The 24,707-nt window shown below is 17.8% G+C and overlaps 8 protein-coding genes across 8 annotated transcripts; 3 read left to right on the plus strand and 5 right to left on the minus strand.

Annotated features, from left to right (window-relative positions):
- Positions 1-1,020: 1,020 nt before the first annotated feature.
- On the plus strand, positions 1,021-4,974 carry PRELSG_0305000 (conserved Plasmodium protein, unknown function; the record flags this gene model as incomplete). Its single annotated transcript, XM_028680039.1, has 1 exon — positions 1,021-4,974. One exon carries the CDS (start codon positions 1,021-1,023, stop codon positions 4,972-4,974), a length of 3,954 nt encoding a protein of 1,317 aa, XP_028531575.1.
- A 1,104-nt stretch (positions 4,975-6,078) lies between these two features.
- PRELSG_0305100 (AAA family ATPase, putative) lies at positions 6,079-7,866 on the minus strand (the record flags this gene model as incomplete). The annotated part of the gene is made up of 1 exon (XM_028680040.1): positions 6,079-7,866. One exon carries the CDS (start codon positions 7,864-7,866, stop codon positions 6,079-6,081), a length of 1,788 nt encoding a protein of 595 aa, XP_028531576.1.
- Positions 7,867-8,452: 586 nt separating this feature from the next.
- PRELSG_0305200 (conserved Plasmodium protein, unknown function) lies at positions 8,453-8,962 on the minus strand (the record flags this gene model as incomplete). Its single annotated transcript, XM_028680041.1, has 1 exon — positions 8,453-8,962. The coding sequence occupies one exon, from the start codon at positions 8,960-8,962 to the stop codon at positions 8,453-8,455; it is 510 nt and encodes a 169-aa protein (XP_028531577.1).
- Positions 8,963-11,531: 2,569 nt separating this feature from the next.
- On the plus strand, positions 11,532-15,209 carry PRELSG_0305300 (conserved Plasmodium protein, unknown function; the record flags this gene model as incomplete). Its single annotated transcript, XM_028680042.1, has 1 exon — positions 11,532-15,209. The coding sequence occupies one exon, from the start codon at positions 11,532-11,534 to the stop codon at positions 15,207-15,209; it is 3,678 nt and encodes a 1,225-aa protein (XP_028531578.1).
- Positions 15,210-15,937: 728 nt separating this feature from the next.
- PRELSG_0305400 (conserved Plasmodium protein, unknown function) lies at positions 15,938-17,365 on the plus strand (the record flags this gene model as incomplete). The annotated part of the gene is made up of 1 exon (XM_028680043.1): positions 15,938-17,365. The coding sequence occupies one exon, from the start codon at positions 15,938-15,940 to the stop codon at positions 17,363-17,365; it is 1,428 nt and encodes a 475-aa protein (XP_028531579.1).
- Positions 17,366-18,159: 794 nt separating this feature from the next.
- On the minus strand, positions 18,160-19,707 carry PRELSG_0305500 (zinc finger, RAN binding protein, putative; the record flags this gene model as incomplete). Its single annotated transcript, XM_028680044.1, has 5 exons — positions 18,160-18,572; positions 18,657-18,932; positions 19,077-19,147; positions 19,432-19,471; positions 19,686-19,707. 5 exons carry the CDS (start codon positions 19,705-19,707, stop codon positions 18,160-18,162), a joined length of 822 nt encoding a protein of 273 aa, XP_028531580.1.
- Positions 19,708-20,504: 797 nt separating this feature from the next.
- On the minus strand, positions 20,505-22,100 carry PRELSG_0305600 (conserved Plasmodium protein, unknown function; the record flags this gene model as incomplete). The annotated part of the gene is made up of 3 exons (XM_028680045.1): positions 20,505-20,582; positions 20,700-20,922; positions 20,998-22,100. The coding sequence occupies 3 exons, from the start codon at positions 22,098-22,100 to the stop codon at positions 20,505-20,507; spliced, it is 1,404 nt and encodes a 467-aa protein (XP_028531581.1).
- An 847-nt stretch (positions 22,101-22,947) lies between these two features.
- Positions 22,948-24,630, minus strand: FEN1 (flap endonuclease 1, putative; the record flags this gene model as incomplete). Its single annotated transcript, XM_028680046.1, has 1 exon — positions 22,948-24,630. One exon carries the CDS (start codon positions 24,628-24,630, stop codon positions 22,948-22,950), a length of 1,683 nt encoding a protein of 560 aa, XP_028531582.1.
- Between the last annotated feature and the right edge of the window lie 77 nt (positions 24,631-24,707).

Consider the following 24,707-nt stretch of genomic DNA (forward strand, 5'->3'; position numbering starts at 1 on the left):
AAAAATGAAAAAATAAAATATTACACTATTCTTAATAGAAAATTTTTTTTTTTACATATCTGAAATACATAACAGTAACTAATAAAAATTACTAATATCGGCATGTTCATTTATTTATACATATATATTTTTCAAGATGCTTTTTGAATTTTTATCTCTCTTAAATTATATGTTATATTAAGTGCACAAAGAAAAATAAAATAAAATAAAATAAAATAAAATAAAATGAAATAATATAAAATAAAAATAAATAGTAATATGCACAGTAACAAAAATATATAAAACGATATAAATATAAATATATATATAAAAATAAATGATACATTTAAAGAAATAAATTAATTTCATTAATATATATCAATGAACATAGAAGAAATTACTTTTGTATTTTGTTTGATACAATATAAAACATGTTATTTTAATTATTTTTTTTAATATGCATAATAAAATATCTGAAATATTCAAAATTAAAAAAAAAAAAATTTATATTTAATTTTTGTTTCTATGTGTGCGTATTAAACAATTTTATTTTTTCAGTTTTTTTTTTATTTAATTATTATTTTAAATATATATATATATATATATATTTGCAACTTTTTCAATTTTTTTGAAATGTTTCTTATTTTGTTGAAAAAAAATGGAAAATAAATTTTTTAAAGGAAACAATAATACTAAAATTTTTTTATTTTTAAAATATTGTGCACGTTGAAGATATATATATTCTTTTTATTAGAATTTTCCTAAATGTTGCTTAAATAGCTCAATATATATATGTATTTTTTTTAAATAATAATATTTTGTCTTTATTTTTGTCTTCTAAAGTTTTTTTTGTTAATTTTTTTTTCTATTGTATCGATATTATTACTTTTTTTCTTTTTTTGTATTTAAAAAAGTACTATTTTGTAAATTATTAATTTTTTTTTTTCTGCCTTTTTAAAATAATATTATTTTTTCAATTGTCTACTTTGAAAATATATATATATATATATATATATATATATATATTTTTTTTTTTTTAAAATGTCATTTTCACCTTCTAAAATTGAATCATTTGAAATTTTTTCCCCAAATATAAATTTCAGGAATAGTAATTTCAGTATCAAACCAATGGAAACATTAAATAGCTCTAAAAACATTGAAAATATAAAAAAATTTAATTATATAAACAAAATTGGCATTGAAAATGTTGACAATGCAAAAAATTCTGATGAAATAAAAAGAGAAAGCTTGGATGATAATAACAATAATTCACAACAATTTGGATTATTAAATTTTGAAAATAACTTATATAATAACCAGGATAATGCTTTTGATAATCATATACATAAAATTAAAGAAAGTATGATACCTCATACCAATAAAAATAGCAATGATTCATTAGAAAATTTTTTTTCAGCAAGTAAATTTAAGATTGAAAAAATAAAAGAGAATAATAGTATAAATAACAATTATTTAAATAAAAATAAAAAAAATTTAACAAGCATATTACCATTTGATAAAATTGTTGAAGAGTGTGCTTTGCAAAATTCATTATCGAAAAACCAAGTACATAATTTATATAACCATCATAATATTTATGATGAAAGAATAAATAACAAAGAACATTATAATATGTCAATAAATACTTATAATGAAAACAATATAATTAGTAAAAAATTTAGTGAAGATATTTCAGATAATCCGTTTTCTTCTTTGTCAAAAGGTCATAAAAGTTTTTTTAATAAAAAAGAGGAATATATTAACAGCTTGGAATCAAGTAATTTTAACAATGTGAATATTTTTAATAATAAATATGTATCAGTAAGAAATATAAATCAAAAAATGAATCGAAAATTAAGTGAAAAAAACGGCTTCAGTAATGACAATAATAATAATTATGATGGTGATGGTAATAGTAATAATAGTAATAATGATGAGGTCGATGATGAATATAATAAAAATAATTTATTTGAAGTATATGATTATAAAAAGAACAAAAAAGTAATATATTATGCTGTTAAAAATCATTATAATCCTTGTAAAGAAATGAATAAGAAAGAAAAAAGAAACTACGAAGTTTACGATAGCAAACTATATGAAAACGATATATATGATTATTTATTAAATCAATATGAAAAGAATTATAAAAAGTTAATTGAGCAAAGATTTCCTATTAAACCGAACTTTATTAATGAAAGAAAAGAAATTTTTATAAATCAAACAAATTTACAAAAAAGTTCGTCACATAATTGCAAAAATGAAAAAATTAATAACAATGAAAAGAGTGAAAAAGAAGAGGATTCTAATGAAAAAGAGAAAAAAAAAATAGAGAATTATAATGAAGATATTGATAAAGACCAGGAAAATAAAAATTCTACTGGTAATAAAATTGACAAACAAACAAAAATTGAAAAAAAAGAAAGTGAAATGTTTGAAAATATTAAGTATGGATGTAAATTATATCAAAAGGATGGATTAGATTCTCAAAATGAAAAAAAAAAAAAAAAATCTCAAACAAATTTAAGATTTTTAAATTTATATAATGATGATATATCAGATATTTATAAATCTATTACAGATATATATACATATAAGCCAAATTTATTTATATATTCATCAAAAGATAATAATAATAAACATTTTGATAATAATTTAAAAATTAATAAGGAACTTAAAAAAATATTAAAAAAACTGAAATACAATAATACAGTTGTTATAAGTAATATAGGAAGAAAATGTGGATCATCTACCTTTTCAAATTATATGATAAATAGTATACAGATAAATAATTTTACTAATGAAATTAATAACAAAGAAGAATGCATTTATTCATATATTACAACTAATAAAAATAAAATAAGTTACATTTATCTAGACTACGACAAATTAACATCGAAAAAAAATGCAGATGATAATAATAATAATAAAATAAATAAATATATAACCTTTTCTTTTTATTTTTCAAACATAATTATTATTCATATAGATAGTCAAAACTACTTAGATATGTTTTACATATTATCAGATTATTATGACATAATTAAGAACATAAGAGAAAACATTAAAGGTAGAAGAAAAAAGTATCAAAAACAAAAAAAAAAAAAAGATAGCATAAAAAATAAAGAAGGTAAATTTCATAAACTTAACACAAAAAAGATTAAAAAAGATTCATCTAGTGAAATCAATATTATGGATTCATCTTATTCAGAAAGTAATGACTCAATTAAAGAAAGTTTTGATGAAAACAATTTTTATTTTCCTTATTTTATTTTTATTTTAAGAGATATAAATAAAAACGGTTGCACTAAGATAAAATCAAAAAATGAAATTAAAGGTAATAATAATTTTATGGAAGCACGAGAATATTTAGATTCATTAATATATAAAATACATGACAAGAATTTGCAAAAAAAAATTAAATACATTCTGAAGTTTATTACAAAAAAGGTATTATTTTTTTTGCCGTACTTATATAAAAACAAAAATGAATCTCTTATTAATTATGATTATATGAATGAAATAAAAAACATTAAACGAGAATTATATATACAAGGAAAGTGTATAGATAACATGTATATAGGTAATGGTACATACATTTACAAATATCTTAGCATGGTTATCTATACAATAAATAACAACATTTTTTACAGTTCTAATTATTTAAAAAGAAAAATTGAAAATTTTGAAAACAAGATGTTACATGATGTTCTAACCGAAAATTTTTTGCTTCATCTAAGAAAGAAAATAGAAAAAAAATTGCCTATGAAACCAAATTTGTTTTTGACATTAACAAATGAGTTAAAAATAGAATTTATTTTGACATATGAAAAGTTTTCAGTTGGAAATACTTCAACAAAAAGAAAATATAAAAATGAGTTGTGCAATAATATTGATGTTATTATATTAAAAGCATACAAAGAAAATATAGCATTTAGTTGCTATACTTTTTTTAATGTAATACATAAAAAAATAAAGGAGTTACAAATATATAATAAAATAAATAATAGAGAATATGGAAATTTTGAAGAAATGCTGAAAGATGTAGATAATATTAATGATAGAAAAATAGATAATTTTATTTATAATGAAATATTAAATATAAAAAAAGAGGAAATATATACTTATTTTATGAAATATCAGTATGACAATTACGAAAGCATTTCTCATATCAATTGTGATAGGAATAATTTAAAAAGACGTTCAACAAATTATTGCAACTCTGATTCTACTACTGATCCAGATGCGTTAAATAAAAAATATGAAAATGATAAAAGTAAAAAATATAATAGTATTAATATAATTGCTAGCAATTTTGCTCCTTCAAATTTTAAAAGTTTAAAAAGTAAATATGAAGAAAAATACGTTACTTACGATAATATTAAAAAAGATAGAAATGAAGATGTACTAGATTGTTCAAAAAGTATTAGACTAGATAATAATAAAAAAGATATGAAAAGAAAAATAAAATATGATTTATTTAATGATCAAAATGATTTTTATATAGATGTAGATAGTGGTTACATTTACCCAAGTAAAACAAAAAATGGAAATTATGCAGAAGAAAAGAACCCTTCTATATCAAAAATCTCTTCAAGGAGATCACTTCATAAATTTAAATCAGATGTAGGTGTACTAGATGCTAGAAAAACAAAAATTCGTAAGGAGAATTATATTTCTAAAAAATATCATAGTTCTGATTATTTTAAAAAGAAAGGTGCTAATTCTATTAATAAAAATTTGGCATTATGCGAAAATTCAGAAAGTTCAAATGATTTTTTGGAAAAACATAGTGAACATCATTCTATAAATCAGTTACAACGAAATTCTATGAAACATAATCCTTCAAATAATTTACAAGTTACTAATGATAAAACATTAGATTTAGAAAGAAATGAATCTAATAAAAAAAAGTTAAATTCCATGTGTATCCCACACAAAAAAAAAAGTAGTTGTTTACCTAAGCATAAGAATAAATCTAAATATGATAATATGTAATTTTCTTTTTTTTTGTTTTCTTTTTGTATTATTTTATATGTGTTACAAATGTTATATATACAAATACTGTTTTTTCATATTTAAGGGGACTTTTGATATCATATAATTTTTTTTCCTAATATATGTATTCTTTATATTTTTTTTTTTTTTCTTTTTTTTTTTTTTTTTGAGCTTTTACATGTTTCTCTTATATAAAATAAGTAGTATATTTCTTTTTTTTTTTTTTTTTTAATTTTTATTTAGCAATACTCCGTGAAAAAAATGTTTTCAACTTTTTTTTTTTAAAATATTTAATTAAAAATAGAAAATTTCTTTTTTTTATATTGTAGTTTTTTACTATTATTTTTATGAAAAATATATTATACTTCTGAAATATTAATGCTTTTTAGGTACCTATTTGTATTTTAATATTTTATAAAATATATATGATTTAACAAAGTTTAAATATATAGAACGGATTAAATAAATTGTAATCTTAGGATTTATGTACTAAAAAAAAAAAAATTTCTTATATATTTTAATTAGCTTAATATTAAAACAGTAAAATACTAGCAAATTTGAATATTATAGCATATAAGGTATAAAATTTACTTAAAAAGAACATAAAAAGGTTTAAATAGTAATAGTAAATCTAATATTTTGTTTATATATATATGAAAATAAAAACAATTTAAAAATATTTATAAAAATTTTAATAAAAATTTTGAGTATAATAAAAAAATATAGATATACTATGAATTAATGAAATATTATAAAAATAAAAAATAATAAAAATTTCAAGGATAAAAATATTTACTTTAAATCAATAATTAATAGAAAAAATTAGAGAAAACAAATGACGGAAAATACACAAAAATTATAAAATAATTATAACTCCTAAAATTCAAAATTAATTTTTTTTTTTTTTTTATGGACATTTATATAGAATATAAAATATATAAATAAAAATGTTAAAATGTTTTAATTTTATTATATTTTCTATTATAATATTTTATAAGAATATATATTTAGACATGTTTTAAAATAGATAAACATGATTTTTATAAAAAAAAAATTTTTTTTTTTGAATTTTATATAAGTATAATATTTGAGTTATATATATAACTACAATGAACTATGCATTTTACTCCATTCATCATAATCAAAAACATTTTTATAAGATGTATTAACTTGAGTCATAGCCTTAATAAAATCATTATATTTAATAGCACGAAAACTAGAAGTACTGGGTATGTTTTGTATTCCATTATATTGTTCTACTGCATCATCATATACATATTCGTAACATTTTGAACAAAGATGATAAATATCACTTCCATTCCAATTTTCTAGTTTAAGTGATACAGTATCTAATTCATCTTCAGTCATTTGAAATCCTGAATGAGTATGTTTTGAAATAATGTAACGGATTTGTTCTTTTCTTGCTTGAAAGTCAGGTAAAGGAATATATACTCTTTTATTGAAACGCCTCAAAGCAGCATCATCTATCATATCAGGCCTATTAGTTGCACCAATAATAACAGTGATAATATCTTTTTTAGTACTTATTCCATCAATCATTTGCAATAACTGATTTTTAATTCTTATTGTTGTGTCATCTTCATCCTTTTTTCTTGCACCTAACAAAGAGTCAATTTCATCAAAAAATAAAATAGAAGGATTATCTATTTCTGCACACTTAAATAAACTTGTAACAATTTTTTCTGTTTCTCCAATATATTTACTAAATAATGATGATGTATTGACATTATAAAAAGAACATTTACAAAAAGATGCTACCCATTTTGCTATCATAGTTTTTCCAGTACCAGGTGGTCCGAACAGTAATATTCCTTTAGCAGCTCTATTTAATCCAGTAAATAAGTCTGGTCTTAAAATTGCATTAACAATTTTGTCTTTTATAATTTTTTTAATATCATATAAACCAATAATATCAGATTCTCTAATTTGCTCCTTAGAATCCATTTTCATACCTAATGCATACCTTATTACATTTATTTCTATTCCTTGATCTATTAAAGACCAATATTTTTCTGGTATTTCATCATACCCATCATTTGAATCATCATTATTTTTTTTTGAGTTTTTTTTTTTTTCACTCTTTGTTTCATTTTTATTATTTCTCAACATATTTCTATTTCTTTTTTTTTCATTAATAAAATTGAATGCTTGGATTGCTTCCTCATTTTTTTCATCTTTTCTTTTTACCAAGATATCATATGCATTAGAAAAAGTATCTTTTTTTTTTGAAGAAATCTTTTCAATATCATCATTTTCATCTGATAAATAACTTTTTTTTTTCTTTTTTAATTTTAATGCTTTTGGAGTATATATAGCATCATCACTATCTTCAGAAACAAAATTTTTACCCTGCCTAATTTCGTCAGAATCTATTTCTCCTTTTAATTTTTTTGTATGTCCTTTTTCTTCTTGATAATTATTATCATTGTTTTTTTTTATATTAAAGGAATCATTCTGAAAATTATATTTGCTATTATTTCCATGATTATTTTCTTCATGATAAATTTTAATAAACAAAGGATTAAAATTCATAAAATTTTTTATATCTAAACATTTAATACCACTCATAAAATTAATATTCTGTTCAATTTTATTATTAATATTTTTATTTTCATTATCATTTAATAAATTATTAGCATTACTGTAAACCTCTAAATCTTCGTAATTTTTAAAAATATCATTATGAAAATTTGAAAAAATAAAGTTATTAATATCTATTACATTTTTCTTTGTATCATTTCCATCCAATTTATTTTCATATATATCCCATATTTCATTTAGCAATATTTCTTGAAAACAATTCTTTTCTTCTTCTTCTAGTATTTGATTGTAAATAGATTCATTTGTAAGTATATCATTCAATCCATTCATATTACATACCTTTGATAAAGCTTATAAAAATTCTAGTATACAATTAAAGTTATTTTTTCTTTTTTTATATTAAAACGATCATTTCATTATATTTCTTTAATTTTTATAAAACTATATTATATTCTCATTTGGTATGTACATATTAATATATTCTTTTATTTACTTTATGTTTTTAATATATATTTTCAAATGCTCGAATATTAATGATACATTAAAATATTATGTTATTAATTTAAAAAAAAAATATTCTAAATGCTATGAACAAATAAAATGTTTTAAAAAAAAAAAGAAACATATACATATATTTAAATATACAAGTTTTTATGCATTTTTCATTAAATATTTTTATATATAAAAAATTTTTTTTTTTTGTTTTTTAATATATATAATTCAACTCTTTGAAGTTTTAAAAAAAAAAAAGATAAATACGACATAACAAAAAGAAATAAATGAATTATTCCAAAAAAAAAAAAAAAAAAAAAAAAAAAAAAAAAAATTTTAAAATAAAAAAAAAAAAAAAAAAAAAAACAAAAAAACAATTAAAATTTTAAAGAAAAATAAAATATATACATATTTAAAAAAAAAACTAATATATATATATGAATGTACTATTATCTTCTTGAATTATTGTGTAAACTTTATGTACTATTACATATTCATTTTCTAATTCATCTATGCCCTTATCATTATCAGTTATGTTAGTTAGAACATTCTTATTTAATATATTTTGAAAATATTTGGAGTATATATAAGTTTGAGAAAAAAAATGATTGTAGTTGTACATCATTTGTTTGTTTTTTAACATATTCTTATTAATGAAATCTTTTCTTTTTTCTACAGTGTCCTTACCTTTAAATTTATTAAAAATATTAAATGATTTCATTGTATTATTATTTAATTTATTTATCATTAAAATACTAGGTTTATTTGTTGTTATATCTGTTGATTGTGGTGATGTTTTGCAATTTTTTATAATATTAATCAAGTAATTTCTCTTAAAATATTTTTTTATTTCATTCTCTTCATCTTTTCGGAAAATAATAAAAAATGCATTTAATTTTTGTTTAAGTCTTTCTAAGTTTTCATGTTCTTTCATTATTTAAAGTCCTTTTTTATTAATATTTCTCTTTTTATGACTTAATTTTTACAAGACTTCAAAATATGTATAATTACTAAATTAAATGTAATAATAAAAAAAATTATAAAAATAATGTGGAAAAAGAAAAAAAACTCTAAATTATATATATTTTATATATTTATTTAGTAAATAAATTTGTTATTGATAACATTTTAAATAAAAGAATTTAAATCAAAAAATATAAACATACAGACACAAAAAAGAGTATTATCTAAAATTCGCTTTTATAAAAAAAAAGAAAAAAGGAAAATAATTACACCTTAATTGTAAAATCTAATTATTTTTAGTATGAATATTATGTTTATAATTTATATAGATAGATACAAAATTGTAAACAATATGTAATAACAAAAGAATAAAGAATGAATTGATTTTTTCATGTAAATTTCCTTTCTTTTTAAAATTTTAATATTTTTATGAATCAACAAAAAAAAAATATAATCTATTATTTCTTCTTAGATATCTCTAATTATGCATAAACTCTATTTTTAAGTAAATTTTTAATATTGAAATAATGAATATTTTTATAGAAAACAAAAAGAAAATGCAAACAATTTTTCATTTTCTAATAACTTTTTTCTTTTTCTTTTTTTCTTTTTTTCTTTTTTTCTTTTTTTTTTTTATATTTTAAGAAATATATTTTCTAAATATTATTATAAAACAAATTTGATTACTACTTATAAAAAATCAAGGATTTTTTTTTTCTTTTTTGTATATTTCATGAGAACAAAAACCGTTGTAAATATTAATTCTCTAATAATTAGATATAAAAAAAAAAAAAAAATGACAAAAAAATTTAGATGTGCATTATTTTAAATTTTAAAGTATTAATTTATAATACCTACCTTAAAATAGAAAAAAGAAAAAAGCTTTATTACATCTTATAAATATATAAAAAACCTTTAAAAGAAAAATATTTAAACATTTCTCTTTTTCTTCTATTTCTGTAATTAATATTACAATTTATATATATATATATATATATATATATATGTAAAAGAGGCTAAAAGTTGCACACCGATATTTAGATGCATTTAATTTTAATATTCCGTGTGCAAATAAAACTTGAAATATAAGAAAAAAAATTAAATAAAAAAAAAGGGACTATATATATATTTTTTGGCTTATTTTTTTTAAACAAATTACTTTTTAAATTTTGTTTTATAAAAAAAAAAAAACCTTTTCATATATAGATAAATGTGTAAATTATATATATATTTTCTTTAAATATTAACATAAATGTTCCATTGAATAAAAGGGAAAAAAAAAAAATTTTTGTATTTTTTTTACTTTTTCATTTTCTTTCATTATAGATACCTAGCGCATTTGATACTTAAAAGTTTTATTCTTAAAAAACTCTTTCAAAAATAATAAAAAAGTTTATTCATATTTTAAAAGCATTTAAATATTCGTATGAAATTTTTTATAAAATGAAAAAAATTAAAAAAGAAATTGGAAAATTAAAATATTTTTTATAAATTTAAGTTAATCTAGATAATTTAAAAATTAAATTATTTCTTAATACTTTAAGTTATTTTTTTCGGTTGTAATTTTTTTTTATATCAAAATAATATAAGCAAAGGTTTTTTACTTTTTCGTTTATTAATTGTTTTTTCTTATTTCTGTAATTTAACACTTTTTTTCAAAAAAAAAGAAAAAAATATACTTTTTTAAATACTATCACAATACCTTTTTAACATTCTTCAATTCTTTTTAATTTTAATAGAACAAAAAATAAATTATATGCATTAAAAAAATTCAGTAACAATTTTAAGAAAGTGAAATAAATAAAAAAGGTAGAAAAATATCACAAAAAATAATATAAAATTTAAAAAATTTAATAAAATGATGTATGTAGTTTATTTTATTAGATTTTTTCAACAGCTATTAGGTATTACTAAAAAATTAAGTATTTAAATAAAAAGATGTATGCATAATATATATAAAATACATAAATTTTTTTTTAAAATTAAATATATGGAAAAAAAAAATAAAAATAAAAATAAAAAGAAAAGGAAAAAGAAAAAGAAAAAGAAAAAGAAAAAGAAAAAGAAAAAGAAAAGAAAAGAAAAGAAAAGAAAATAGTTAAATATAATCATTTAGAAAATACTAAAAAATTTCCTAAATAATTTTTTTTGAATTATAATATTAAAAAATAATAAAATTACAAAGTTTCATATGAATATTTTATTCCAGTAAATTTTTTTTTTATTTTATTTCGTATGTTATAAAATTCTTATAAAACAATTCGTTTATTATAATTTTATTTTTTTATATAGTTAAAAATTTAATTTTTTTTTTAAAACAAAAAAAGAAAAACTTAAAAATAATACACATATTTGTTTTTAATTTTTTTTAAAATATTTTTCTTATGAAATGATAAAATTATAAAATATTTATAGAGATATATTTAAATATAATTTTTTATTAAAGCTGAAGAAAGACATATTTTGAGAATACGATAATAATACTAATTTTATTTTTTCCCTTACTAATATGTAAATTTTTGTAATAAAATTTGAATAGAATGTCTCTATTTGAAGGTATGTCGATAAAATCTTCAGATCAAAAAGGAAAAGGAAAAAATTCAACTAATAAAAATAATGAAATAAAAGAAGTGATACTAGGAAATAATGAACTTTTATATGATAAAAATTTGATAAAAGTAAAGAAAGTTGATAATGATATATTTCATGATAAAAATGGAAATATTTTAAATTATACAGAAAATGAAAAGTGTGAAGAAGAAAAAAATAATAGTCTATATGAATCAAAAAAAAATACTTCTAATTATGATTTTGAAATATTATCTGATTCTACTATTTATGAAAATAAAAATAATAAACTAGATGGAGCACACATATATAAAAGTATAAATGGCAATGAAAAAATTATAAAAAATAATATAATAGCAAATAGTCACGATAGTTTAAATAAAATTAAGTCAAATGATCTTAACTATATAAAAAATGATGAAAATAATTTTAATTATTTAGAAAAAAAATATTGTGATCTGAATAATAGTTTAAATGGGGAAAATGAAAATAATTATTTGATGAATATACAAAATAACAATTCTTCTATGGAACCAGATACAAAATGTACAGATAATGAAAACATACAGAAAAAAGGATATCTTTATGATGATAAAAATGAATTAAACTATTTCTTAAATATTATTCAGAACATTTTCAAGGAAAATAAAAATTTTCATTTTATTTCTTTAAAAAATATTTTTCAAAAATTATACGAAGATAATGTTAATAAGAACATACTAATTATTTTATACTTCTATATTTACCATTCTTATATTTATAAAAAAATATATAATTTAAAAGCAGAATATAATTGTGATAAATTAATATATAAATTGTTATTGAATATTTATAAGATACGAAAAAAAAGAAAAAGAGATAAAGAAAAAGAAAAAATACTTATTATAAAAGAAAAATTGGATATTGCAGATATAATTCAAAATAAAATATTTAATTATAATTTTATGTTAATGAAAATTGAGGATTACATTATTCAATTATTTAAAAGGAAAAAAAACATATATCATAATAATTATTTTTTGAAAATTTATGTTTGTAACTTTTTTAAAATTATTATACGTAACATATATTTAAATAAAAAAAAAGAAAAGAAAAATCAGAAAACATATGTTGAAGAAAAAAAAAAAGAACTTCATTCTGAAGAAGTGAATATTTTAGGAAAAGAAAAAAAATTAATTGAAGAAGAACAGAGTATTATAAAGGAAAAAGAAAAAACAGAAAACGAAAGTGAAAATATAAATAAATGCATAAATGATGTTTCAATAAAATATGATGAACAATTAAACGAAATTAATGATAAAATAAATACCATTGATGATAATATAAAAGATCTAGAAAAAAAACTTGAATTGATGAAAATTGAAAAAATGCAAACATTAAAAGTAAGAGACAATTTAGAAAATGATAAGAACAAAGAAATAAATTTATTATTATTAAAAAAGATGGAAATAAATACAAATCTTAATTTTTTAAACAACTCAATTTCTAGTATAAATGAAAAAAGAAAACAAATTAATGAAGAAAAAGAAAAAATGAAATATATGTCAAACAATTTAAGAACTATATATGAAAATTTTCATAAAAAAAAAGTTATGACAGATATTTTAATTATCCAATTACAAAAAATTATTCAAAATTTCTATGAGAATAATGATATATATGATAATAAAAATAGTTTTATCAATTTATCTGCAAAGGGGGATACAGTCCCTCAATTAAATGAGGTAAATATTAAAGATTTTGTAGAAGAAAATTATACAGAAAATGGAAAAGAATTCATAAATTTAAATAAGGATAAAAATGAAATAAAAAAAGTAATAAAAATTGAAAATTCAAGTAACAATATATTAGACACTAATCAAGTATTTAAAGAAATTAATTCAATATATAATACAAGTAGTGAAGGATCTAAGAGTATAAAAGATGGTGATATGATGAAAAATGAGAAAATTGAAAAAAAGAATAATATAAATAAATTTACAAGTAAAAATTGCACAAGCACTTATAATTTAGATCTGTCTAATTCTTTAAGGAAAATATTTTTATTAAAAAAAAAAATATTTAGGTTAGAAAATTATATTAACTGCATAAAAGAAAAAAAAAAAAAACTAATGATCGATGTAAACCAGTATAACTGCGAAATAGTTAATATAAATATTAAAAAGGAAAATTTGAAAAATAAAAAGAAGATTTTACTTAAAAATAAAATGTTGAATGAAATAAAAAATACTATTAGTGAACTTAATGAATTATTAAAAACAGAGAGTGTCTTTTTCAACCAATTGGAAAATTTTAAAGTGGATATGAACAATCTAAATAAAAAATATATTCTTTTGAAGGAAAAAAAAGAAAAAATAAAAGAAAAATTGTTTCTTTTTGAGAAAAAGTTATTGAAAAGTGAAATAATAAATGTTAAATATTACTTAAATGAAATAAATAAAATTAATTCTCAAAAAATGTCAGATGAAGATTTAACAAATGAATTAGACAAAAATAAAGAGGATGTAGGAGAAAAGGAAAATACAAGAGAAAGAAAAATTGAGAATGAAAAAATAAAAGAAGAAAATAAACAAAAAGGGATTGAAAAAGAAATAATTGAAGAAAAAAATGAGAAAAAAAAAGTTATGAATGAAAAAAAAGTAGAGATTAAAGAAGGTGAGAAAGAAAAAGAGGAGATAAGAAATGAAGAAGATTTTTTGTTTTCTGAAGATTCCGAAGAAAGTATAATAAAAGTAAATTTCACGAAAATAATAGATGAATTAGAGGATATAAGTTCAGTTAGAGAATACGATGAATCAAACAGTGATAGAAAAAATAAAAATGATTTAAATGAAAGTTCATTTCTTTGTAATTTTAAAGATAATGATAAAGAAAAAGAAACTGTCATAAAATTGAATCAAATTGAAAATAGTGAAATTGAAAATTGCGAATTTGAGAATAGTGAAGTTGAAAAGAGTGAAATTGAAATTAGTGAAGTTGAAGTTGAAAAGAGTGAAATTGAGAATAATGAAATTGAAATTAGTGAAATTGAGAATAATGAAATTGAAAAGAGTGAAATTGAAATTAGTGATATTGAAAATAGTGAAGTTGAAATTAGTGAACTTGAAAAAAATAAAAATGAAAATAGTGAAAATGAAAATAATGAAGTTGAAAAAAATAAAAATAAGAATAGCAAAAATGAAAATAGTGAAGTTGAGAATGAACAAATAGAAAAAAATGAGTCAGCAACATCTTTAATTAAGACAAATGAAAAAAAAAAATTGTTACCAAAAGAAAATAGTCATAGAATTTTTGAAATTAATGAAAATAAAAATAAAATAAAAAACGAAGAATCTAATACAAATAATAATCATTTCCATAGTAATAATTATTATAATGAATTATTTAATACGTTAAAAAGTCTAAACAAAGAAGAAAGTAAAACATTTGAAAATATTTTATACAAATATAAAACTTTTTATACGTTAAATGAAAATATAGATTACAATATATTAGAACAAGAAATTCAAAAAATTTATAATAATATAGTAGAAGAGGAGAAAATTTTTAAAATGAAAAAATTAACCATTTTGAATAAAAAAAAAAATGTATTAAAAAAATATTATCATTATACTTCAGACAATAGTGAAGATGATGAATTAAATCTTTAAATATAAGCATTCATATAATAAGCATACATAATATATGCATAAATATATATTTCTTGTGAATTTTTTTTAGAATATATACTATGAATAAAAGAAAATAAAAATTTTTATATAAATCAAATTCTTTTATAATATCATAAAAACAGAACTTTTTGAATATTATAAATATTTTTTATATCAAAAATTTATCATTGGAAATTAATATCTAAAATTAAAAAATAAATACAATATTTTCTTTTATTCTATATTTATTGGATACATTTTATGATTTTTTTCTTTAATTTTTCTTTTTTATTCTTATTTTTAATTTTTTTTTGTTAAAAATATATGGCAATTTTTCATATCTTCATTTTATAATTAAATTATACTTTTAATCATATATTTTTTTTTGAAGTTTACCAAAAAAAAAATAAAGATTATCATTATCATTATTATTTTTTTTTTTTTTTTTTTTTTAGCTTTTATGCACACATCTCTAGATTTTGTTCAAATAATTTGATAAAATATTTTTTATTTATTATTTAATGTTATTTAAATAAAAATAAAATATATATATATATATATATATATAATACCTTTTTTAGTCTTTTCATTTAGCTCTATATATATATATATACATATTTTTTTTTTTTAATGTTATTTATATAATTAAATTATTAGTATTTGACTTATATTTATACAATTTTTATTTTACTTCCATTGATTCTTTCTTTTAAATATGTTTTTATAAAATGTCTACCAATAAGTTAAAAAGTAGTAGCTTACTTAAATTAGAAAGTAAATCTATAGATAAAAAAGGTGAAATAAATAATTTGAAAAAATTTACGAGCGTTAAAATAGTTAAAAAAAAAGTAGAAAATAAAATTGAAAATAGTGTAGATAATAATATAGATAATGGAGAAAAAACATTAAAAAAAAGAATTCTTAAAAAAAAGCAAGACACTAATGATGTTGATAAGTTATTATCACTAAAAATAAACAATGATGAAAATAAAAAAATTATAGTCAAGAAAGTTATGCAGAAATTTAATATGAATAAAGATGAAATAGATAATAAAGTTGAGAATAATGAAGTAATTACAAAAAATAATGAAACAAAAAAAAAGAAATTGAAAGGGAAAATAAGCAAAATGAAATTATTGAATGATAATAATGAAATAAATGTTGAATCAAATGATGAAAATAAAAATATTTTAAAAGAAGAAGATTCGGAAAATGAAATATTAGATTCATTCATCGAAAAGAAAAGTTCTGTTATAGACAAAAAAAAAGGAGTTAAAAAAAAAAAAGTTTTTGTTAAAAAAAGAACAATAATTGATAAATTAAAAGATTCTGAAAGAAATAGTAATACATTTTCTAATAATAATGATGACGAATTAGATGAAAAAAACAAAAAAAAAATAGAGACCGAAGATTCAGAAAAAATAAATAAAGAGATAATTAAGCATAAAAAAGAATTAGAAGAATTAAAAAATATTCATGAAGCTGAAATAAATAACATTAAAGAAGAAAAAAAAAAAGAAGTTGATAATTTAAATAATTATATAAAAAATTTAAATGAGGAAATACATATTTTAAATAATTCTCTAAACGTAGGATTAAAAGAAAAAACAAAAACTCAAGAAATCAATGCAACTTTAATGGAAAAGAAGTTAAAATTAAAAGAAAAAGTAAATATTTTGAAAACAAAAATGGAAGAATCTAATGAAATATATAATTTACTTAATGAAAAACATTTAACATTAGAAGAAGAAAATAGATTATTACTTGAGAAAGACAAACGAAATATTTTGAAAATTAAAGATTTAGAAGAAGAAAAGATAAAATTAGAAAAAAAAGTTGAAGAAAAAGATAATTTAATAAAGAAAAAAGAAGAAATTATAATTAAATATTCTAATGAAATTGAAAATTATAAAAGTGTTTTAAAAAATAAAGGAGAGATGCTATTAAATAGCTCCACTATGGACAAAAATTTAACAGATAAAAATAATCAAAAAGAATATATAAATAAATTATCAAAAGAAAAAAAGGAATTAATACATGCTTTTAAAAAGCAACTGGACTTAATAGTTATATTAAAAAAACAAATTAACTTATTAGAAAATAATAAAATATTAAATATAACTTTTAATGAATTTAAAAAAATTGTTCATGATTAACATAAAAATATTCATATACTTTATTAAATCTTTCCTTTATTTTTTAACATTTTTTTTTTGGTTAGTCATATTTCCGTTTTATTCTTCAAGTTTTTTTTTTATCTTTTTATATAATATATATATATCTTTTAAAAAAACAAAAATACATATATTCAAAAATAATGTTTATTTTAATTGGTAAGTAAACTATTTTCAATATTTTTCTTTTTGTAATTATAATGAAATAATAATATTTTTATTATTTTTCTGTATTTTTTCATATATTTTTTTTCTTTTTTTTTTTGATTACTTTCATTGAATAATTCATTATGAACAATGTCATTAAAAAGATAAAGTCTAATATGAATTTTTTTTTTTTTTTTTATACTTATAACATTAATAAACAATAAGAAATATAATTAACAAACACAAATATAACTTTAAAAAAAAAAATAAAAAAAAATAATAATAATAAGTAAATAAACATATTTTAAAATCAATAAAATTACATAAAGTATATATATATATATATACTACTTAACAATATGTTAATACAGTATTAAATATTATATATTTAAAAAAAACACCAAAATAAAAAAAAAATTACTACATTAATATTAATTTAAAATATTTATATTTTCTATATTTTTTGAGAGCTAATTTTGCACTATTCTTTTTTAAACATTTAATTTATTGGTTTTAAGTTATATGATTTTTCGTTATTTTCATAATATATTATTTCTTTTTTAATTTTTCATTTTTTCATCATATATTATTTCTTTTTTTTTTTTCCAATTTTATATTTTTTTTATTTTTTAATCTCTTCTATGTTTTTTTTTATCGTCATATCTTTTGTCATAATCATATTTTTTATCATCATATTTCTTATAATCACTTCCTGTATTATCATGTTTATATTTTATATCATTATGCTTTTTATTGTAATCACTTTTTCTATCATTATATTTCTTATCATAATCACCTTTTCTATCATAATATTTTTTATGATCTCCATTACTTTTTTTATATCCCTTATCTTCATCGTATATATTACTTCTTTTATCTTTTTTATAATTGTCTGATAACATACTTCTTGATCTTGAGTTTTCATAATTTTTATCTTTGCAAATATTATTTTTATATGACATATCTTTATTATTATTATTCTTGTTACTGTTATTTATATCATTATTTTCAAAGTTTCCTTTTGATTTTTCTTCTTCATTATCTGCAAAAAAGTAAACATATATATTAGTAAAAATATATATAATAAACATATGTTTATAAATATATATATGCACATAAATATAACCATTTTTTTTCTTCTTTTTTTTTTTTCTTCCAAATTCATCATATTCTTCATCTTCTGAGTCATGAACTCTTTTTTCATTATTCCATTGAATATCATAATGCCCTCCTCCCTTTCCTGTTCTTATTTCTTTATTGCTTTTAAACTCATTTAATTTTTTGCTGTATCTACTTTTACTACATATATTACATTTTTCTCTCTTTGCCCAATTTATATTACCACAATCATCACACTTCCAATCATTTGATTTAAAAAATATCTGCTTAAAATTTTTTTTTACTAAAAAAGAAAAATAAAATATATTATATATATATATATATATATTTTTAAAGCATTTAATATATGTATGAATAAGAAATATTTAAGAGTATATTTATAAAAATATAGATAAAAATATTTAATATATAATAAAATAATTCTTACTAGTGCTCTTTGGTCTAGGTTTACTGCATCGGTTACAGTGAGTTCTTTTCGAAAAATTAATATTTCGACAGCTTTAAAAACAATTTTTATTATATTTTATAAATATAAAAAAAAAAATTGTATTATTATTATTATTATATATATATATATATATATATATATATATATATATATATATATATATATATATATATATGTATGCATATATATATATATTTTTTTTTCTTTAATGAATATTCTTATGTTTCGTTTTTAAGTGGTTTTAAAAAGGTGTGTTGCTATTTTAGTGTTATAAACTTAAACATTTTTTAATTTTTCAATTAAAAATCAAATAATAAAATAAATAGCATTTTACTTTTCATCTGTGCAAATCCAATCTCCTGATTTTAACTTGTCTATAAGAAATTAAAAAAAAAAATATCATAAAAAAAATAAATTAAATTGATTCATATAAATAAAAATGATATATTAATCTATATTATAAGGAACATTAATATGTATAATATTTAATCAGAAATTATTTATTATTATCATTCATACATAAATAAAAATTAGTAGTTGAAATAGCAAAAAAAAAAAAAAAAAATTTCATTTTTAATATATATTAACCTGTATATTTGTGACTTTCCATTATTCTACAATTTTTTTTTTCTTCGTATTTTTTTTTCTCTGGATTTTTTTTTCTTTATTTTATTAGAATAATTTTTTTTTTAATTTTTTTTTAAAGTATGACACTAAAATTTTATAAAACTCACATTTAATTTTTTATCATATTTTTTATATTTTTAAGCACATGTTCTTTCAAACAAAATTTCGTTATTTTAAAATATAGTAAAATTTTATTTTTCAAAAATTTTATAATATTTTATAAAATTTTTAAATATCTTCAGAATTATAATTCCAATAAAAAATTTCATCTAATGAAATTTATATTATCACATTTAGAATAATTAAAAAAATATTTCAAGTTAAAAAGGTAGTTTAATTTAATCTCTATTTTTACTATCTAGTATTTTTTTTTATTAATAAAAATATTTTAATAATTTTGTAGTCATAATATAGATAACGTAAGAAAAATAAAATCGAAAAATATTTTTTCGAGAAATTTCTTATTAAAAACAATTTTTTTTTTCTTTTTGTAAATTATAATTTTTTGAAAATTTTAAGTACCATACAATTTTTTTATTTTTATTATGTATATCAAAAAAAAAAAAAAAAAAGAAAAGAAAAAAATAATATATGAATTTTTTAAAAAAATTTGAAGGTGTAATTTCTGTCTTAATTTTATTAAATTTTTTTTATAATTATTTTATATATATATATATTTTGTAACAATTTATATTTATTTGAAAATATATTTAAAATTAAAAACAAAATATATTATCTCAAAAAAATTTGCAAATACGATTAAAAAAAAAACATTTAGCTTTATTTTTCCTTTTGTACAGTATTATATATATTTTCTCCTATTCCTGTTAAATCAAATTCATCTTCATTATATTTAACCTAAAATAAATAAAAATAAAAATAAAATATAGTATAGAAATTTAATAATAAAATAAATACTTGTAAAGAATTAAATTATATAGAAGATATAGAAATTTTCATATTTTTTTTTTTTACATTAATTTTCCTCTTTTTTATATATCTAGTAATATATAAGTTAGATCCTTTAACTGGTTTTAGGTTGAATGAGTGTTGGTTTAGCATTTTTTTGTCTGATAAATTTAAATTTCTTTCGTTATGTTCTCTCAATAATTGTAAATCAATAACTTCTCCTTTTAAGTAATCACATAGAGTATTATTATAATAATGCATATATCTATCTTTCCAATAAAAATATAAACTTGAAAAAAAAAAAAAATATATATATATATATATATATATGTATATTAATAATATTATTTTATTTTTATGTTACGTTCTTGTCCATTTTCTAAATATAGAACGAGGTAGTAATAGATTGTATTCAGTTTGGTCATCATCTAAATTTATTTCATAATATGATTGATTTTCATTAAAATTAGAATATATATTATCAGAATAATCTATATTTAATTTATCTAATAGTTGTTTCCTGCTTTTTATTAATTTTCTTTTACATACCTTTGACGCATAAAGCATAATATTATTTTTGTTATTTTCCCAATCGTTCAAATGTTCAGTCTTATGTTTTTTAAAATTTAAATATAGTTCATCTAATGTGTTCCAATCGACCCCATAACTAGAACTATAGCACCATAAATTTTCTAATCTTTTTTTATTTATCTCTATATTTTTTTTATCTATTTCAAAATTATCATTTTTTTCATTTTTTTTTTTTTTTAATACAAAAGGTTGCAAACGATGATTATATATCAAGGGGTTAGGCCATAAGACATTCCTATCAGGATAATTAAATTCTTTAAAACTTGATTTCAAATAATATATATCATAATTAGACTCTTTATTTTTTATTCTTTCATTCACAACATCATCGGAAATGTTTTCTGATTCTTGAAACATATCGTTAATTATATTTTTTACGTCATTTTTTCTCATATTTCTTGGGCTTGAACATTTTATTTTTATTTTTATATTCATAAATTCCTTTTTAATAAACCTTAAAAGTTCTTGGGGACAATCATATGTATCATTACTATCATCATAAATTTCATAAAAAGATTTTATATATTTATCATCACCTTCTTCTTCTTCTTCATCTTCTTCTTCATATGATATTTTTTCTTCTTCAATATCTTTTTTATTTTCACCTTTTTCTTTAACATTATCATCGTTGAATTCTTTGTTTTTATGTTCATTTTTATTATTATTTTTCTCTTCTATCACACTGTTACTTACACTCCTTTCATTTTTTCCTGGTATAAAAATGCCTTTTTCTCTTAACAACATTAAAAAAATTTCATTATTATTTCCCAATCTTAATTTATTTTGTAAAAGTATACTGCTTTTTTTATTATATAAAGTAAAGAACTTCACATTTTTAAAAAAAAATAATTTATCTTTACTTCTTAATTTATTCATTTAAAAAATATTTACACAATATGTAAAAAAAAAAATTAATTATATATATACATTTATCAGCTGATATTGAAAATTCATATAATAATTAATACATTCCTTAGAGAGAAAAAAAAAAAGATTTTTATATACATAAATATATATATATATATATATATATATAAATGTATAATAAAATATATAGTATAGTTACAAAATATGTGAATAAAAAATATATTATAAAGATTAAAAAAAAAGAAATAGAAAAATTTTTTTTCTTAATTCAACAGAAAAAATAATTTTAAAATATAGCAGAATCATATGGAAATTATTAATTTTTTATAGTAAAATAACACAACTAAATTAAAAAAAAAAAGTAAAAATATTTACATGTATAAAATTAGCGTCCTTTATATAAAACTACAAAAATATATATGAATATCTAAATATTTTAAGTTCAGAATAAAATTTTAAAGTTCTTTAATTTTTATCGAATTCTAAAAAAAATATTAAAAATTTAAAAAATACCAAAAAATATGTTATTTTTTTTAAAAAACTTAATAAATTATATATTAATTTTTTATTATCATATAAATGTATGTGTAATATATTAAAATTTTGTATCCATGTATTAAAAAAAAAACGAACATAAAATCAGAGAATATAAAATTAAAAATAAAATAAAAACCTAAGTAAAATATAGCAAAAACATGTTTTAAAAAAGTAATAAATGAAATTTATATTATTTTTGTGTAAATACTATTAGGAAAGTAAAAATGGTTCATAAAAAAAAATTTATTTAAGAAATATAGATATCAATATTTCATAAATATAAATATAAATATGTATGTTATCTTTTTTATATATTTCTTTAGCATCTTTGAATGGACTTCCCTTTCTTAACTTTAGTAACATTCTTTGGACAAAATGGTAACAAAAATAGATTATTTTTTTTTTTTATTTCAGTAATATTCTTAACATTATTACTATTTAAAGTGATACTACTACTATTCAAAGTACTATCATTACTTAAATTATTACTATTATTTAAAGTATTACTATTATTACTTAAATTAATATCATTCTTATTATTATTATTTAAATTAGAGTTATTATATATAGAATTATCAATCTCAACATTATTACTATCATTTATACTATTAATATTTAAACTATTTTGTATATTATTATTTTTTAAATTACCCGATTCCGAATCCATCTGGTCATCTAAAGAATTTTGACGATGAATATCGTTATTATATTGAGTTTTCTCTTCTAGTTCTTTTGAAACTTCATCTTTTTCTTTTTTTATTTGCTCATTTTGTTCACTCTCTTTTTTAATGGTTTTTTTTTCCGTTTTTTGTTTCTTATTAAGTTTCGTATTATTATTTGCAATATCTCTTTTTGTTCCTTTTTGTTTTTTTTTCAGATCTTTTTGGCTTTCTTCGATGATCAACTTAGTGCTTTTTTTAGTGCAAGCAGTAAAAAAATTATCAAGACGCCTCTGTGTTGTCACTTTTCTAGCTTTTAATAATCGGTTAATATAATTTGTTACTCTAACTTCGTTAAAATTATATTCTTTAATTAATAAATCTTTTAATTCATCAATTTTTGGTTCGCTCCAATCTATTTTAATTTCTTCTTTAGTTAAAACTTTTGGGTTTATAAATGAATTTCTTGCTTCTACAAATCTAAAATTAGTAGGGACTTGATATTTATTTTTATCAATATTTTCAATAATATTTTCTATACAATTATATTCCTTTATAAGGTTATAAGCAGTTTTTGAACCAATCCCTTTAATAGTGTCACAATAATCACACCCACACAAAATACAAAAGTCAATAAATTGATTCATTGTTAAATTTAAACCTTTTAAAACTTGTTGCAAATTTATTTCAGTTAATATATAACCTCTTTTACTTGAGTTTTTATTTTTATTTTGATTTGAAGAAGCATTAGCGTTTAAATTTCTAATCAATATCTTTGTTCCAAAAACTAACGCATCGGCATCTTCTGTTGCAGTTGCATGTGCTATATCATACTTCGTTAAAAATGCACATTGTGATTCAGCTTCACAAGGTGCTTCAACAATAGGTATTCCCATTAATGTTAGTAATTTTTTTGCCTCTTCATTTTGTTTTTTAGTAACACGTACTGTCCTTCCACTTTGCTTTTTTATTTCTTCTAAATCTCCTTCTTCTTTTGCTTTTTGCAACAATTCTTCTGCTTTTTGCCTTTTTTCTCCTCTTTTTTCAAGCTCAGAACCTTTTAATTCTGGTGGGGCTCCGTCAAAAACATAAATTGGTTTTAGTCCATTCTCCATTAATTTAATACTTCTTGACATCAATCCTGATATATGAGAAGTTGTTTCACCTGATTCATTTGTTAAATTCCCATAATGATCAGAATCTCTTATAGCTATTATGAATTGATATAAGGACATTGATGCATCAATAGCTATTATCCTACCCATTAAGTTCTCAATTTTTATTTCTTTGATAGCATTTGGTGCTGCATCCGCAATGAATTTTGTTAATCCTTTTATTCCCATTTAAAAAAAAATATATATATATATAAATATATATACGTATATATATATTTTATAATTATTTTTTATATATTAAAAAA

This window comes from Plasmodium relictum, assembly GCF_900005765.1.
Source record: "Plasmodium relictum strain SGS1 genome assembly, chromosome: 3".
Classification (NCBI taxonomy): domain Eukaryota; phylum Apicomplexa; class Aconoidasida; order Haemosporida; family Plasmodiidae; genus Plasmodium; species Plasmodium relictum.